This window comes from Copidosoma floridanum, unplaced genomic scaffold (genome assembly GCF_036245765.1).
Source record: "Copidosoma floridanum isolate Cflo_tuat_1 unplaced genomic scaffold, Cflo_Japanese_pri ptg000035l, whole genome shotgun sequence".
Classification (NCBI taxonomy): Eukaryota; Metazoa; Arthropoda; class Insecta; order Hymenoptera; family Encyrtidae; genus Copidosoma; species Copidosoma floridanum.
Genome location: NW_028321912.1, coordinates 496,009 through 515,362, shown reverse-complemented (window position 1 = coordinate 515,362; position 19,354 = coordinate 496,009). Strand labels below are relative to the sequence as shown.

The 19,354-nt window shown below is 34.3% G+C and overlaps 1 protein-coding gene across 2 annotated transcripts in view; it reads right to left on the bottom strand.

Annotated features, from left to right (window-relative positions):
* Nucleotides 1-3,078: 3,078 nt before the first annotated feature.
* The window catches only part of LOC106640888 (uncharacterized), a 176,973-nt gene continuing 160,697 nt past the window's right edge, over nt 3,079-19,354 (bottom strand). Inside the window, exon 6 of one of the 2 annotated variants that reach the window (XM_089597680.1) lies at nt 3,079-4,493. In XM_089597680.1, the coding sequence (XP_089453806.1) occupies nt 4,243-4,493 (251 nt within the window). In that variant the 3' untranslated portion in view covers nt 3,079-4,242. The remainder of the gene's footprint in view (nt 4,494-19,354) is intronic. The other variant, XR_016293430.1, reaches the window with a different exon arrangement.

Below are 19,354 nucleotides of genomic sequence, written 5' to 3'. Positions count from 1 at the left end.
ATCGTTTAAAAAACTTATTTATCAATCAAATATGTGCTGAGACGAGAAATGATATTTCAGGTCGAAGTGCAAAAATGATCTTGTTAGTTTGTACGACATTGTTCGCTTTGGCCATATTGTACATAACTCGATAAAGGATTTCGAAAAATAACAATCATTCAATTAAATCTTTGGTTTCAAAAAATCAATTTTTTTTTCTTGCTACTAGTTTTAACATCTTACGTTTTACGTTAAATAACGCATTTATTTAACTAATACTTTGCATACTACTTTTCGAATTTCTAATAATTAAGTTGATTGCTCTCACTATAAAGTCAAAAACGAATTCAATAGTAACATTACAGTTTAAGGATTTCTCGAGTTTTGCTTTATAACAATTAAAAGCGCACAACTTTTTAATCAATTTTCACAATTAGTTTTTAAAAAGTATATAATAAGTCAGCCATTATAAAAACAGTTTTGAAAAATTAGTATAGTTAAAAAATGTCCTAAATTTTGCCACAGTCATAACCACAGTTGTAAGTACAAGTGATGAATCGAAGAAATAAAAATGATAAAATTTTTATACTTAACGGCAAAAAGTACGAAAAAAAAATTTTTCTTTTGCACGTACCACGCTTACGCGCAAAATAACACGAAGCGCTCGGATATCGATTCCCTGGCTCTTTCATCTCTCGGCCTCTGCATTTTTGCGTTAAAAAGTTATTAATCCATCGCTGATTCGATTAGTTTTCCACTCTGTCCGAACCAGTGGAGATTTTTTTTTTTCCATCTTGTTCATTAGCCATGTACAAAAGACTTTGTAATTTGGAATTCATAGCTCGAACGTTTCAAGCTGCGTAATAAAAGCCCACTAAAGTGTAATGAAACCCGCTCGGACGAGGGTGTAATTTTTTTTTCTTTGTCGGGTAATACTATTTGTTCACTTTTTTTATCGTTCGGAAGATTCATTTAAATAAAAGTTTATACTTTAAGCGCGTCACGATTTTTATTTTTACATGTCAATTATCGATAGTTTTGAATATATATACTACTGAAAAAGATAAACATAATAGGAAAAAAAAATTAATAATTTAACTATAAAACTCACATAGGAAGACTATAGAACTTTGGATTACAATCGTACATTAATTTTGAGTAGTGATTGTATAAAGTTTAACCGATTTTTCTTTATTTTGTCAACACCATTGGCCCTTCTTAATGTAAAAGTTCGAGTCTTTAGAAAAAAAAATTTTTCTTTTGGTTACGTGATCGAACTTTTTTTTTAACATTAGAATAATTTTAAGTACCATTAAAACAAAACAGATACTTATTTAGCTAAAATTGTATGTAATGTAACATTTTAGACTTAGATTGCTAGAGTTAATGAACTTTTAGGTATAGAAAACAGAAAAAACAAAAGGGTTTATAAAATTTATGGTTATTAAAAACGTTACGTTAAACAGATACATATTTACAAAATCGCTTGTAAAATATCAATTATGTACATAAAAAATTAAGTATTTAGCTTGACTATCGTGTTACTTTGAGTTGTTTAAGTCTTCAGTTTTTTGTAATGCTTTTAATGCTAGAAAATTATTAAAATAAAAAAAATTGGTTGTTTCAAAATATCTTGTGTAACACGTTTAACCTATCGAAATAAATTAAAAATTTTTTCCTCTATAGAAAATAATAAAATTTGATGCATATTTATGACATCGATAAAAACAGTCAAAAAGTATAATGTAACAATAACAATAATTCCATGATTTATAATTTTTTATATTTAAAAAAAAGTCCATCCAGGCTGTTATCTAATTGTTGATGGCTAAATGTATTAAATTTTATAGATACACACGATTTTTTCCTTTCGGGAGCCTCGGTGTGATTATATTATAACTTTTTTGTTAGGAATCCCATATATTTATAAAAAGGTGCTTCACCTGATCATTATCCGCATTTATGAAATTGTATAAGTTATTCAATACGAGCCTCGGACAGTAAGTACACCGTGAATTGTTTTTTCTCAGTAGTTTTAAATTGTACTTTTTACAATATTTACTTTATGAACGTATAGACGATGAGAAGTAACCATTGGTCCAAATAGGTAGAACATTAAGTTTTTTAATTGGATTTTTATTCTTTATAATTTAAAAAATCATGTTAACCATATCCAATTAATTATTTATCTGGGTTATTTGCTATTAATAGTAATTTTTTTTCGGTTGGTTCTATATAATTTACTTTGTTCAACACTCATACAGTTTATATTCCTGCGAATCTCATGAATTGTACACAAATATTTGGCTTGCAATAATCATAACAATAATATTTGAAAAACGAGATATCATTTTTTTCTTTTATTAGTTTAAAAAGAGTCAAGTTAAAGAGTTGAATTTCACATTACTGGCTGATCATATACGCTGATCTCCACGCCTTCCATCGAGGGTTAATTTTTAATTGCTACGAGGAATTAAAGTAATTTCAAAAAAACTGTACACGTAACAACTTGGTTGCGCTTGTATAACCAAGAAAGTCGAACAAAACACTCGGCCGGTAAGAGGAAGCAATTTTACCGACTTTAAACGCGCACACCCTCAACTTGAAGATGCGCATCGATAAAACACGGGGTAAGTAAATCACAGTGCGGGTTATCGAGAGCGCGTGTGATTCGCGGACGCTTTGTGGCCATTCAAAGCGAACAATAGAGAACGCGGAGGGAAAGAAATTCGACATTCGATACAATCAGAGAGCTTCTAAAGATGTTGTCGTTTCGTCACGCCGTGACTGTAAGGAACTCCTTGAGAGTTTCCACACCGAGAGAAGGCAAACAAAATTTTCTTGGCGCTCGCTTCTCTTTCGCCCGTGGAATCGAATCTAGGAAAAACTAAACTCGCGCGCCCTGTATTTGTCGAAGCTCCCAAGTAAATCTCCCTCCATTGCTTCGACTCTTAATTGAATGCTTTGAAGTTCTCGAGTGATGATCATTATTGCACTTATGTTAATGGAGACTTTTATATAAATTGTTTGTGAATCGGATAACTTTGTTTAAACGTAGCATTTCTATTGAGGTTATGTTTTATGAAAAAAAAAAAAAAAACAAGATTCACTACAAGAGTTTCCCTGTGGTCTTTGATCGAAAATTGTCCGAGTTAAAAAATAAAATACCCCTCACCTATACATGGAGCATCGTTTTTTCCCGCGCTTTAAAACCAAACCAATGTGGTGTTCCGAGAAAATTCACAGCACCACTTCAGTCTTGAAAAAAAAAAATCTTCATAGTCCCGGAAGACTGTAAGTTTCAGGAAGCTCTGATTCCCTCCCTTCACCCCCGGGCTGTCAATTGCACACGACACCACTCATCGATCCAACTTGATCTTTCGCGAGTCCTAACGATAGCCTAATGACTTAGAAAAATAAATTAAGATGCTTGTTCGTATGACATCGATTCGAATTCACCGCGCGTTTTACCGTTTGTCGGTCGAGTTTACGTGACGATATATTATTATATATTTACAATGATATATTATCGAAATAAACAAATCGACACATTATTACGAGCTTGTTGCGGGTTCATGTTTCGAACGAGCTAAAAATCAAGACAATGTGATAATGTCCTCGCACAATTTCTTACTTTCATCCATTAATAAACATAAATAACTTGACACACACATAGACATGTTAATAAATAAAATATACTTGAACAAAAGACGCTTTTATTCTGTAAAAAATATTTCAGTTCCAATGATTCGACACGCATACTCGCGCACGGTTGCACGATTCAAGCAAAGTCCATCGTCAACACATCACAACATCATTGTCATTCTCATCCTCATTTCAATTAACAATCACTGAACTACACACGATTCTTTGACATGATACGCACACAAACGCGCGTCTAACAAGTAGTCACGTATTAAATTAAAGCCATCCTCTATAGGTACATACGATACATTAAACACTGCGCTCGGAAGGTAAGGTAGGACAAGAGAAAACTGCCAAACACGCACTGAGCAAGAACATAGGATTGTTGATAAAACATGTTATCCAGGTGTTGCGTACATAACCTCTTAAGCCTGCGCGCGCATACTCACTCGCCGCATCAGAGCATGAATGATATATTAATAATGATAATAACGTTTAATCAGCGATGAAACGTAAATGGGCTGATTGACAATCTACTTAAACAGCGAGCTGTAGTCCAGCAACAGCAGTAGCGGCAGCAGCACGCCTTCCCTTACCGACGGGCGCGAACGGCTGGCTCTATAACGAGCCCTTGACGAAGAGGAGCTCGCGATGCTTCGAGCGTATGTGCGAACGCAGGGTGTCGATGCGACTGTAAGTGGCTGGACAGTACGGGCAGAGCGAGCGCTGGGCCGTGTGGATGTGAAAGTGATGCCATCGGTTGGTAACCTGTTTCCCGCAGGCCCGGCAGCGCCACAAAGCCGGGCTTCCCAGCGACACGGCGAACATCTCGTGGTAGGATAACCCGACCGGCACGCTCGGCATTGTACCTGTGGACAGCCAAATTGAAAGCACACACTAAGATCGCAGTTGTATTATTATTTAATTTTTTTTTTCTTTTTTCTTTTTTGCTCTGTTGGCGTATCAGTTTCATATTTAATCGAGAGGTTTGTGCGTATGTGTATGTACACGTGTGGGGTGTGACGAGCATTGCTCCGATTATCATGACAGCGGGGGATACGCAGGCAGGGTTGATGGAGAAATTTCTGGGATTCGTGTGGTTTTGAATAGTGTCTATTCTATACCGATAACAGGCCAAGTATGACGAGAGGGAGAGAGAGAGAGAGAGAGAGACAGACAGATAGATGGAGAGAGAACGTGTTTGAGAGGATGTGGCCTGGTTTGGGATGACGTCTCACCCCGGCGAGATGACTTGGGAGAAGTTTTGCACGAGTACAGCTGACGATGTATTGACGGATTTGGTTCTGTTGTATATGCAAAGGGCTATCGGAATGCCGAAAACTGTGGTCGCATTGTGTGTTATATGTCTAATGTATTCCAAGCGCCAATGTTTTTTCAACAAATTACCGAGACGAATTTTAAAGTGTGTACATAAAAAGAAATCAAGTATATCGCGTTTATGATGATGGTGAAGATAATAATGCTGGGAAAGGAAAGATGTATCTGTACTGTCTTGTAAGGTAATACACATATAATACACGTGCATATAATTAAACACATTTACGTGCAAAATAAAAAAACAGGGGTTGATAAATTGTTCTGGCACCGATGGGACCATAATAATAACACGGCAAATTTAGTTGATTCCAGTTGTGGTTGGCAAACGACGTAAATGATGTCACATGGCCTATTTTAACTTGTACCACTTTTAAAATTCTTCATCATATTAATTAACAATTGGCATGACGTTTGTACTAACTATGAGACTTGTTTCCCAATCATCACTTGACGTGACACTACATGGCCAAAATGTCCAAATTTATCGTAGCACGTTTGCGAAATGCGTGGTCACCTCGAATTCCAATTGGAAACAATGAAAAATCACTATGTGCGGATTTCCTTAATGCAAACACATACACTAAAGCCCTGAAAAATCCAGTTACGCTGTGGAGCTTGTGAGCGTTACCTAAAAAAATACATAGCAGAGACATTTTCCAATGACGAAGCCGTAACAGCATCCTCCCTGTATAGATGCATTATCGAGCAGTAGCTGATGCTATACGATAGGGTCGGATGGGAAGCTTGATAGGGCGGGACGTTCATCGATGCCGGCGGGCGAGGGTAACCCGACCTGCGCCTCTTTATAGGCTGGAATATATTATACACAAACACACACACACTGTGTACGTGTCTTTTTTCATTTTCTATCAAACTGGAGAAGCTGCTTAGGCTCGATAGAGGTACATAAAAGGTTGGTCTGTTTTTCATTTTCGCTACTGTATTGGTGGAATTATATCTCACGGAATAATGGAAATCGCGGGTTTGATGAGTAAAGCGAGGTTCTCTATACGCAAGTTTGCGAGTCGATTGATTTGAATCATTTGAAAGCGGATTGTTGCATTGTAGTAGGTGTGGAAAGTAAGTGGATAAACCCAAAGTGGGCATTATTTGGAACAACTATTTTTTGTAATAGCCTATAGAAAAATTAACTTGTCGAATTTGTATTAAAAGCTGGTACTAATATTTGCACGCACACTTGAAATTGTATTGCCGCAGTATAAGTATGGATTTTATGTTGCTAGAGGTGGCACACAAAAAATAGTAACTGAATTGTCAGATGCTAATATTCAGTAAGTTTTTGAATTTTATAAATTATGCTGAAAAAAAATTGATGTATATCAAATAATTGATGATACGCGGAAAACGAACAACTTTTTATTCACAACTTTTTTTATTACAACCTAATCGTTTTGCGTATATGGTGTACATGTTATATTCTTCATAATTTACTTCATAATTGACTGTCGTATCACAAAAAACTCATATTTACCTGCACGTCAGTTTACAAATAAAAATTTCAACTTCGGCGATTTCCAATAGAGCATGTGATACTCTTTTGTATGAAGAAGAAAAGTAGATAATACAAAATTTTAAATCATAACACTTGTTGATTATACTTTAAACAATTCAAGGTAGCGATTGAAAGAATTAATGTAATAACTCACGGTTCTAATGAAAATATGGACATGATTTAAGAGTTCCGTAATAATACCCTCACTTGTGTATTGACCCATTACTCCTTTCAAAAACTCGTAGTTGTTTTCTTGGAGGATCCTTTTAAACACTAACCAAACGGCAGTGTACTGCATTAAAAGTATAACAGCACGGGCGAGCTTTTTTTTTGTCTTCCAATCGTCGAATTAGGCATCAACAACCAGAGCTTGCACATGCACAAAAAAAAGCAAAATTTCTCGTTCGCTGCTGCACCAGTGCGATGCAAAGCCGCTTTGTTTCTCCTCCACTTTGCGATCCCTCATTTTTCCACGTTCGAGTGCCCTGTCAGTCCCTGACGGCTGTCGGCGCAGCCGAAGGCAAAAATAAAGCAACGACGTCGCATTTTATTATCCGAGCAAAAGAGAGAGAGAGAGAGAGAGAGAGAGAGAGAGAGAGGGAGGGATATAGACGCGCACTCTTTACATATTGACGTCGAGCACTTCAATATCGCGCAATACGTCGAGAGTGTGTTTGTAGGGTAAATTTTGATGGAAAAATTCGCGAGTTCCCTCCTTCTCTTTTTCTCATGTACACTCGTCGATCGATGTGAAAACTGTAAAAATCGAACCACCCTACAATTAAAATACAGCTGAATTACGCGAATATTAATACTCTATGGGTCCTGTTAGTATTGTTGAGAAATATAATGTAAATGACCCGAACGCCGACAGTGTAACCAATGAAATATCACTTCGCAGTAATATATTAACTTAATTATACTTTTAAATTTTAATCCCCAATATTTGGTACATGGTGGCTTTTTCCAACAATAAAGTTTATTAGAAGTTTTTGGGTGACTTTTATCACTGGTATGACAAGCAAAATTTGTGATACGTATGTATCATTAAATTTATAGGCTCATATATAGATGAAGGGACTGTTTCAAGCACTCTTAGCCCATCCATGTCCTTTTCTGATGGTGAATAATTTCTTGAAATGGAATCTTGAAAAGTCGAAAGATATATATGTGAGCCTATAAATTTGATGATACGTACGTATCACAAATACTGCTTGCTATATACCAGTAATAAAGTCACACAATAACTTGTAATGTCTAAATTTATCTACATGGGGGAAATCATTTTCCAATCATACCTTATTAAAATAAAGTTTATTGTTCAGCGGTAATGATTAAAACATAGATGGGCAATTTTTTTAGCTACATTTAAAACCAATGTTAATGCAAAAATACCAAGTACACGAAGCTTGTACGATGTTTTTTCCTTCAATTTATCTTTGAAGAGGCTCTTTAGAAATAGTAAAGGGTGCCGAGAGAGAGATCAATTTTTAAATTATTTTTATGTTATGCAATGGAACTTCAAAGATGTTCAAGAAAATTTGTTAATAACTTTTTTATAACATGACCTTTTCGTCATCAGCTGCATTTTTACTCTAACCAAAAGCTCAAATTTCAACGATTTCTAATACGAGCCAATATTGAAATGAAAAAATTTCTTTTAAAGGATCTCAAAACTTTACAACAATAATATTTTGTGAAATTCCTCCACGGTAAATGTATTTTTAAAAACTAATTTTTCATCTTCTAACCCGAGGAATCTTCTCGAGCAACCAACACTCGACTTATTTAAAAAATAAAAGAACTCGGATCAACGCCTCGGACAAAAAGAGCGCAGTGATTCAAGGATCTCACATCTCCATATCCGCGTCCTGAATACATATCGAGGGGGGGAAGGCTGTGTTACGTGGACGTGAGCCTATATACGTCCGAAACATACCGCGCATCGCACGTTTCGAGACAGCTGTACCGTAAACGCATCCGAATGTATTTTTAAAGCAAAGGGACTCTCGGGGTTTTGCTTCGGACAGGTGGAGTCTTGCACCGAATGCGTTTCTAGCTGCTGCGGAGTGCACCGTAAAGACGCTGTCGAGGGAGTTTCTGGACAAAAAATGTTTTTGAGGTTGATAAATTTCGCGAGTACGGAATATGGTTTGTTAAAAATTTTTCGCATCGTTAAAAAACAATCGGACTGAAGAGCAGTCGTTTTCTTTTATCGTTTCTCGGTTGGGAGAGTTTCTTTGAAATATAAAAAAAAAGTTGGGGAGAAAAAAAACTTGATCGAGTAAGTAACGCAAAAAAGCGCTGAGCAAAAAAAAAAAAAAAAAAAAAAAGACAGGAAACGCAGGACTGCAAAGTTTCCGAGCAAATGTCAGTGTCGGGACTACTCGGGACTACTGCCACAGCTAACAAGACGAAAAACTCCGAAGCCAGCTGGGCGCTATCGAGTATTAAAAGTAAAATGATAAATAAAGAGGAAGAAGACGAAGGATGTTTTCAACGACGAAACTGGAGCGTTACATTAACGATCCCTAGCTTGAAATTTTTTTTCTTGCATTTATGTATATACTGCTCGTGGCAGACGCATTCAATTCCCATGGCTTTTTTTGTGGAGAACATTTTATACTTTTTTTTCGAGACCGAACCAATTTTTTTTTTCTTTGTAAAAGGTGACAAAATATTCATCATATTTTTTTTCACATTATGAACTAAATGTAATTGATTTTTTTTTAACTCTACCTAATAAACCGCACTATCCACCTCAACTAATCATACAACTAATAAAATGGCTTCAGACAAGTAGTAATGAAATTTTTAAGAAAGTAATACAAGAAAACTTTCCGATCTTGAATCATAATTCTGATGGAACAGATAAAAGTTTCCACAAATATTTATCAAATTGTAACTGAATGTCACCTCAAGTTTGATCATTAATTTAACAAAATAGTAATTGTTCTTAATTTTTAAGGAAATTCCAGATCAACTAACATTATTGAAGATATCATAACGGTATTATAATACAGGTTATTCGAGAGTTAAGACACTTAAAAATGGGAGAGAGTAGGTAATCAACAAATATTAGAGTTTAAAAACAGATTGTTACCACAGTTCATAATAAATGAAAAAAGTCACCCGCAAAAGAAATCATTCTTGAAGTTTTCTATAGTTACATTAAAAGTAATGAGCTAACTAACAGTGGATGTCATATTTACAATGAGAGTAATTTATCAAGACTAGTCGAGTACTTGGTCAGTTTACTCAGAAAAACTTGTATCCCTGATAAAAAAAATCAACAAATATGCGTCTACTGGCTCATTCGATCAAAATGTACTATCAACTCCTCTCTCACATTGATCCAGCCAAGTTTCGAGCTTGCGTTAGTTTTGCCGTTCGGTAGCCGCACACACGTACTTACGCCACAAAAGAAGAAGCTGTGTGGCTGCGAAACTTGCGTATCAGTGCCGGATTTGGTATAGTATTCCTTATTTGGTAGACTAGTTCCAAATAGCGCTTCAAGTTCGTTGGTACCAGGTGCGTGCTTATTGTGGGCATTTGCGACAATGTAAAGGACAATGGAACACGTTTTCAAATATAATAATTAGGAAAGAGAGAAAAAAAATTTAATAAACAACTCACCTTTTTAAATGATATAATGCGCTAATTTGACATGTTTAAATATTAGTTATGCATGAATGCACACGGAGAAAAAAAAATCACAGTAATTTTTACCGTAAAACTACGGTAAAGTTGAATCAACATGGCATATGATACAGTTCTTCTTTTTACAGGTAATTTTTACAGTAGTTTTACAGTAAAAAAATCCTGCATTCACTGAGTGCTACTGTTGTTTCACGACAAAAATTACCTTAGTTTTTTCCTCCGTACATGAAGTAAACTTAAAGTTTTTGAAATTAAACGAGATATTGTTAAAAAAAATTAAAGCAGCGTAAAATCATTTGGTTATTTTAGAAGAAAATTTTCAGAAATGATTGCGCATTATTTTGTCGTCGATTTCAATTTATATAAGTATAATTTTGTGTGACTTAAAATAGTGACCTATATGTTTTACGGTTTAAAAAAATAAAATACATACATTAACGCATATTTTGTTTAAAAAATTCAAAGAAATCATAATAGTCTAAAAAAAGTTGAAGTAAAAATGAAAATTGCCTTGTTTTATGTATTAACAATGTTTATTTGTTTATTAAATACATGTGTGAAATAATTTACACGCCTGGTACGTGACTTCTTGGTGTAACTGCATGTAAATAAACAATAACATTTATTTAAGTGTATAACATAAACCAAACAAAATAAAATTAACATAATTGGATTAAAAATTAATTCATCGAGTTAATAAGCCTTGTGTCCAATAAAATATTTTAATTTTTTTTTTTTATCATTACACATAGTAAAATTAGGTCTAGTTAAGGGCTTTTAGTATATCATTGACAGTTTTTATCTTACCAATTGCTTTACTTCAACAAATTTTCATAAATTATCAATTGTAAACCTACTATAGCTTCTTTATCATAAAATAATTAGAACAATAATAATAAATCAAATAAAAATTGATCGTTCTTGGTTGCAAATAAGAGAGAAGTTACATCACATAACTTAATTTAATTCAAACTGATTAAATTTTCACCTCAGTGATCCTTTACGATCACGCGATGTAATTTTCCTTTCTTAATTTGCCATCGATACTGATGAACTTCGACTGGAGTTATTCCTAAAAGTACCAGCTTTATCTGTCTTTTCATTGTTTTACGTAATAGAAGCTACAAAGTAAATAATTGATAAAATTTCATCAAAGTAAAGCAGTCGGTAAGGTAGAAAATCCCGATGATATGCTGAATGCCCTTTATCACTAGGAAAAGTACCTCCTCTTAAGTCGTGTTTGTTCCATAGTTTTACAATATATTTAATAGTTCAAAAAAATAACGGCTCTAAAACTTACTCGCACATTTGTCCAAGGAATCATTATCACGCAAATTGTAGAATTAAGCACCTTACAAGAAAAAAATCACCATTTTTCACCTCATCCATGACCTTCTGGTTTTTTAATAATAATTTTTCTTGCATCAGTCTGTAAGAGTCTACAGTTTATCCATGGAATGTTTACATTCCACTTTACCGACAGTCATTTGTTAAAATCAATTATGTGCACTAGCCGTAGCTTGATTCGCAAACCGCAACATTCAAATTCTTGAAACTATTTATTGTACTCAAACACGAGGAACAATCATAACCATAAAATAAAAATATAACAATAAACAACTATCTCATTAGCAACTACTTAACAAAGTCAAAACCTTTTTTTGTGTTTATTAGTTATAAAACAATTTAAGAATTTAAATTTCGTGATTTGCAGATCAAGCCACGGCTAGTGTACATACGCTAGAGATTTTTTGGCAGAAATTTGTCACTTTATTATATTTTACGTGTAATTAAATAACTAGTGCCCAAGTCCGTTAAATAGTTTTATAGTCACAAAATTTATTAAAAAGTATTCTTAAAACTATAAGATTAAAAATATCAAATGGATTTCCACGCAGTTAAGTTCCGTCGGTAAAACAGTTTTTAACCTAAATTTCAACCGAAAAATCATAATGGTAGAGAATATAGAAACACGTCCCTTGAAGGCTTCAAAGACATTGCCCTAGCGCGGTTAAGTAAGGAAAATATTTTTCTTCTGCACACTTTTCTGTAAATGGTCGTCGTTTAAAAACTTTTTAACTTTAAAGTACTCCAACGGACGATGATCTGACAAGTTTCCTATCCGTGGTATAATCGTGAAATAACAAAAATTCAATAATAGTTATCCTCGCACGAGATCCCGTTCATGCAAGAGAACGTCATTCTTTGGCATGTTTTGTAACGTTTTAAATACACTTTTTGTTATTTTTATTACATCGTAACGCATACAGTAAGAATAAATTTTAATATAAGATAAAACAAAATTTTTTAATTTTTAAAACAAAAAAAAATTAATAAACTTCGTTGCAATATGCATTGATTTGAGCGCAGAGTTACACTTTTAAGCAAATATTTTTAAAAATGGATTGCAAATGAATTATTAAAATAATTAAAATTTCGCAAGAAGACGACACACTGAAGTTTATACAAATTTTATTCATCGCTTTCAAATCAACCCTAATTTACATTTATTGTATGTTTCATGAAACTCAAAAAATGTTATTACCCGTATATATTTTCAACAATGAACACATAATACGTCTTATTTACAAAGCATGAAGTAAGTTGAGTGTATTAAGGAGTTTTGAAAATTTAACAAATGAGTCAACAGGTTGTATACAATATTACATTATTAACTTTTTACGTGTTATTGTTTTATGATAACTTACATCTTCAATCTTTCTAAATAGAAACTTTACTGAAAAAACAATTTAAAAAAAAACATTTTTCATACTTTTTTATACAAAGTATTTTAAAATAACTCTACTTTGTGGAAAAAAAAATTTTTTTTTTAGAATGTGTTAAAAATTCATAATTATTCGATGCTGAACGGATATTTTTGAACAGGAATTAAAAAAACAAAGCTCCAGAATACGACTACGCCAAAATTACGTCACTAACAAGGCATAAACATGTCCGCGAAAGACGATCAATGGCATCCCCTAAAAAAATTAAACAAAATAAAAGACAAGGAATTCCTAATCGTGAAGTACAGAGACACGAAAAAAAAATCTTCAGTGACGAGAAACCCACCATCATCACCTTACATCGATTGCAAACGGACCTTTTTTGCATCTGCTCCTATTCGTTATCCGATCAACGCGGTTTTTCTTTTTTCTGTACAATCTTTAATATTCCGTTTTAACGTCGTTCGCGTGCTTCATGCGCGTGTGCGAGAGCAGAGTGTCGCTGCGCGTGTACACGGCTGGACAGTGCGGACAGGAGTACTTGCCCGGGTAGTGCACGTAATAATGGTTGCGCACGTTCGTAACGACCTTACCGCACAACATACAACGCCTCTTCTCGTCCAGGTTACTCTGTCTCTCAAATATCTGCGATATCCGCCAATTTTTCAGCTCTGCAACAACAGAAACGATCTCAGTCAGCGCAGCTTCTCATTTTTTTGCTCGCAAAATTTGCCTTAAAACTGTTATTCATCACCCATGGGTTCTGGGCATTCAAGAGGCTGCAGTGCAGTTGATCAATGAGCTGGTGAAAATATTAATGTGGCGAAGTGGCTGCTTATTGATTCTTTATGGCGTTTTTGAGATGATTCGGATATGTTTCGTGACGATGTTGAGTTTGAAAAATGCCATGAAGAGTTGAAAGTATATTGAGGGTATGATGGTACTCTCTTAGAACTGAATAAGTGAGGTTTCTCTGATAATTAAAATTGAGTTACGTACTAGTCTCAATAGCGAAATCACTGGAATTTTCACTGATTCGGTTCAAGAGAGTACTTTTTCTAAGAAATGTGTATGGTTAAAAAAAGTCCAATGAGTAGCGGAATAGAAAACTTTGAATGCGTTGGTAACAAATAAGCCTTAGAGTGTGTGCAGTTCTCATTTAATTAATTTTTTTTTCCAGTACTTGTTGAAAATTGTAAAGTTTAATTATTTATTGAAGCATCTGATTTTCTTCTGATTTTCAAGTACCATTTAAGAAAAGGTATAGTTTGGATCAACTATTTAAAGGGCAATGTAATTTTCATCCTGTGTAATGACACCCTAAGTACAAAAAAGTAAAAATTGAGGGTAGAAAGAGTCATTTTTCGAAAGCGCAAAATCTCAAAACTATTAATTATAAATCCAAGAGAGTAAAAAGCGATTTTCGGATATTACTCTTTTGGAAGGAATAAATCTTCAAAACTACCATTTGTAAATCGTTGTTTTGAGATTTTACTCTTTTGAAAATAGAAGTTTCAAGAAATTACTCTTTCTAACCTCAATTTTTACTCTTTTGTGTTTAGAATGCACAGTAAATCAAGGATATATAATTTTAATTCCTTCGAGTGTCATGCTCTTCATGCTCCTTCGAGTGCAAGCATAATGCTCTTTTGCTACGAAGTTTTTTATTTTCAGACTAAAAATATTCTCAAACCGTTACACATTAAGGTAGCAGTATACTTTCGTATCATCTTTCCAAGAACGTGTTGCAAACATTTGATCTAACTTCGAAAAAATAACTCTGTCTAACCTCAATCTTGCGGTTGTAATAATGTTGCAGTGTCATCGACCGCGTTAACTTTGATCACATACTTTGTAGAAAACAACTAAAATTTGTTTTGCATTTACATTTACAATGTTTAATCAAGTATTGGTTTTTGTTCAAACTGCAAAAGTATAGTTTTTAATGTAATATTAGTAAAAAAACGTAACTGAATCTAAGGGATTTTTTTGTATTTTCACTGTGTAAGATGACAAACCCATATCTAACAACTTCTACCGATGTATTTTCTCAGTTATTTTAAACAATCTCCAACATAGTGCATACTTATCGATTAACATAACCTCAAAAATGTGCCCCAAACTATCCTCATCACAAAAGTACGATTAGTGCTACATAGTGGTCAAATGCCGTGTTAAGGTAACAAGTCGAGACAAGTCACAAGTAGAGAAAACAAAAAGCTTTTTCACAAGATAACGAAATGTTCGAGTGTGTCTCGAAGTAACGAGAACGCATGTGTGAACGAGAACACATATTGATACTAGTTAAATTCAGAAGGCTCAGAGATGGAGACAATAACCGTTGCGAGTACTACTGACTGCAGAAACATAACCTATCATTCCCACTGGTTACCCTCATTTGATTATTCAATTTTATTTTCTTGTTTCTACTTTATTTTTTACTTTTCCATACTTTTCAGTTATAATCGACTCACATTTGGTACTACTTGCTTATTTTGGTGCACAATTTGACCACCCGGTGGCGTTGATTAACGCACGCAACAAGGTGAAAATGATTTTTAAAAAAAGCACCCCTCATCGTTTGCACTTATCCTCCCACGTTCCCCGCGAGTTCCACATACGTAGATTCTCAAATGCATAACCATCACAATGCAAAAGCCCGCGCTATAAGCTGCAGCGGATGGAATAACTCGAATAATGCGAAGGGCTCCATCTCACGGTTTATTACTAGACATTCCTGAAGATAACGCCAGCAGTCAAGAGTGAGAGAGAGATAGAGAGATCGAAGGGAGGGGCGCACAGGAGGAAGCGACGTGTGCGATAATTACTCGCGGAATTTTCAGACCTGGTACTTGGTGGGCCTATGTGCGCGTGCTTGATTAGCTGCATATTCCGGGAAGCGCGGATTAACTCGCGTGCATGTGGATACACGGATGGAGTGGTCGGGAGGGAGGGGGGTCTTGAGTGCGCATGTGTTTGTGCACGTTGGTGCTTTATTATTTTCCAATCGATGTTTGGCGCACGAGCGATACATGTATACGTGCAGGTGATGTAGCTATGCATGGGGCAGGGAGGGTGCAATACGGCGTTGAAAATTGATACGTAAACTGGAGCTACCTCGCATTTAATTGACGATTGGATGCGCAGGAAGGGGCTCTTTCGGGTGATTTGCGAATTTCGATTTTCATCTTTGTCATCGTGAAATGGCCGCGAAGCCGAGGGGCAGTGAGAGGTTTTTATTTGGTTTTCAACTGTTGTTGTTCTTGTGGTGTCGAGTTTTATGTTTTATTGCGTTGTTTAATTTGATGATGATTGTTAGTATTTTTAAACCTAATAGGTGTAAACGATAAATAATTTCTCGTCGTCATGAGACACGTGGAAAGAGGGTGGAGCTAATTTTACGCGTTCATTGATATTTCTCCAACTTTTTTACCGGAAAAATATTTTACCGCCCTTACTGTTTCAGTAATGCATACAAACGAATTTTTTCGACTGCTAATATTATGCTGAAAGTTAAAACAGCAATATGTCCCACAGAGAAATTTATTTTGAAGCTTTTATAAAAGGTTACATGTAAAAGTTCATTAATTGTATGACTCGTATAGAAAAGTTTTTCAAAATATCTTATACATGCTTCATTTAAAATTTTCATTTGTCATATGAATTTTTTTAGGAAATAATTAGTTACATTTTGCTGAACTTAAAATTTGTATTTTTGCTTGGTAGATTTTTTATAGAAATGTATTCCTTATGTGAGGCTATTAATAAAAAATTTAGTCGTTAGAAAATTTATTCTAGTTACGTTAAACCTGTTTCGCAAAATGTAATTATTATTGTACCTGAATTTATAATGGCTTATTAACAGTTTTAAGTTTCGAATTGTACAATAAAAATGTTTAGCTTACATTCGATTCAATAAAATGTTTTGTTAGATTACTAATTTAAAAAAAGACAAACGAATCAATAAGTACCACTCTAGATTTTTTCATATTAAAAATTTGTTTCGTTTCAATTATTTTCACAATTAAATGCGATTGGTTTTTGTAAAAATTTGCCGAAGAAACCACGTGATTCATATAAACTATCTACTACATGACTAAAAAGGCTTCAGCTACGTGACAATCAATGTTTTAAGAAAGAAAAATACTTCTGCGTATATGGGTCGAGACACCCATTTGTTCTCAATTTACCATACATTTAATCATTATTTGGCCCAATATTAGATTAATTAACATGTTTGAAAACATTTTCTTAATCGATTCTTTTGGATTAACCCATGGTAAAAAAAAAAAACAATTTTTTTTTGTTTTTTTTCTAACAAACTGTGTTTATAACCATTATGTTTGTATACAAATTACAGTTTCCCGATGACACAATCAAAGCGAACCTTTATTAGCAAGGCTCAAAGTACACTAACAAGTCTAAAAAAAAAACCCCCGGAAACCTGTACAAAAACATTACCAATTTTTCCGACAACAACCCAAAATCGCTTCAACACCCGATCTCTAGTCAAAGCACTGCACCAGGCATTCCCACCGCAGCGCAGCCACATCGTGATTACCGAAAAATAAATAAAACCAAGCATCGGCAAAGCTTATATCCCCGAAAAGAGCCCAGCCATGGGTGTATACACGTATTCACCGGCCTAGTTTGTTCGCCTCGTCGAGCGGTGTATGTATGTATATGTATGTATAACATGTCGCACACCCTCGCATTAAAGCAGACCAGGACAATCGAGTTACGCAGTAGCCACACACACATACACTACACAACGAAACCATTCCCGTATACTCTCGCGAAAGCACAGCAACAGCGTTGGTAACAGCATCGGTGACCCTTTGACGTCGGTGTTGCAGAAGAGCGAAATGGCCTTTACCACCCACCCCTTGATTAATTTACTTAACGAAGGGATTAAGGGGCCCGACAAAGCCTCGGGTCCCGGGGTTTAAAGTAATATGACGCAACTTTGCCCGCCGCGCTCGTGAAAATTGAATTTCTCTCGTCTCGCGAGCTTCTGTTGGAGATAGTGGGGAGTAAGGTACGAATGGCAGTGCCGAATTACGGGGATGTGTTCGGATTTAGTGCGCTTTTTTCTGGGATGGACGGCTAAGTGGTGTTTTCGGAGGTTTTGTCGCTGCGCCACCCGGTGTGACTCGCGGTTCGTGCTCTTTGGCTTTTGCTCTGTTTGTTTCGAAATTACTTATAGATGTTTTTCTCTTCCTGCGACCCCTACCTTTAGGGCGGGTTATTGTGTGCAGTTTAAGTTGGGAAGTTCGGCTATTTTAAGTTAATTACCAATGTTTCGTAATTTATAAAAAATATTTGATTCAAAGTTCGGACATCAAGTAACTGTTGTTTTACTGGAAAAAAATTATTTGCGATCTTTATTATAGCAAGTAAATAAAATATTAAAAATCTTGTTAAGAAAAAAAAAAATGTTGAAAATATTGAGACATGCATTACAAAAATTTTATGGTTACTGTTGGAAAAAAATAATACTAAGTTTGTGTTGAGATAAAAAACAAAAAAATTGTGCTGGTGAATTTGTATTTACGGGTACAAATAGTTGTATCTCACGATTCTTTGAGCTGATTTTGATCAACCAAGGCGTATTTATTTGTTTTGAAATCCTCACCACCGTCGAGAAAAAAAAAAGTTAGTTTTACCGTTTTTACCATCTTTAATTTCGATTTTACCAATTTTTGTTAATCGATTGGACAAACACATAAAATTAATTTTTCGATATTTTCTTTTTATTGCTGTAATATAATATTTTAAGTTAAAATGCTTGATATAATGGCAAATTTTCTACAAAGTAACGTGTAAAGATAAAAAAAATCATTTTTTTGTTTGCTAGTTCATGGGTGTATATTTTTAAATTTACATACATAGCCATACTTTAGGATTTCTGGCTATGCATGTTATACGCAATGCATACTTTGATTCCAGTTGCCTGTTTCAAATCCGTTTGATTATGAGATTAAAGTGTCTTAATTTACAAATTTTTAATCAGTTATCTAAAAAGTTCTGCAATGAAAGAGCTTCGAAAATGTATTCCATTGACTTCATTCAAATGTTTTGCAAATTCATAATACAAATCACCTTAACAGTAAAAAAATAAATAAGATAAATACTACAAATATTTTGAAATTTTCATCAGCTTTGAAAAATTTTTTTTAAGGATTCTTTTTTTTAAGTTTGATTTTTTTGATGATTTGTTTTGTGGCTTCTGTAAAGTTTAGGTATTCATAATCTAAAAAATTAAAATTTTTTTTCAATAGAAACATCCACATGTTAAAACAAAAAATAAAGATAAAAAGATGATGCTTCGTACCAATTAATCGGCATTAGTTTTTTTTCTGAATATGTGCATTCGTTTTGATGATAAAATTTTTTTATTATTAACTATTTGCAATAGAGTACTAAAAATATTAGGTCTGACAGATTAGCTTAACACATTTAATTTTATTTTCAAGTATTTGAAATGGAATAT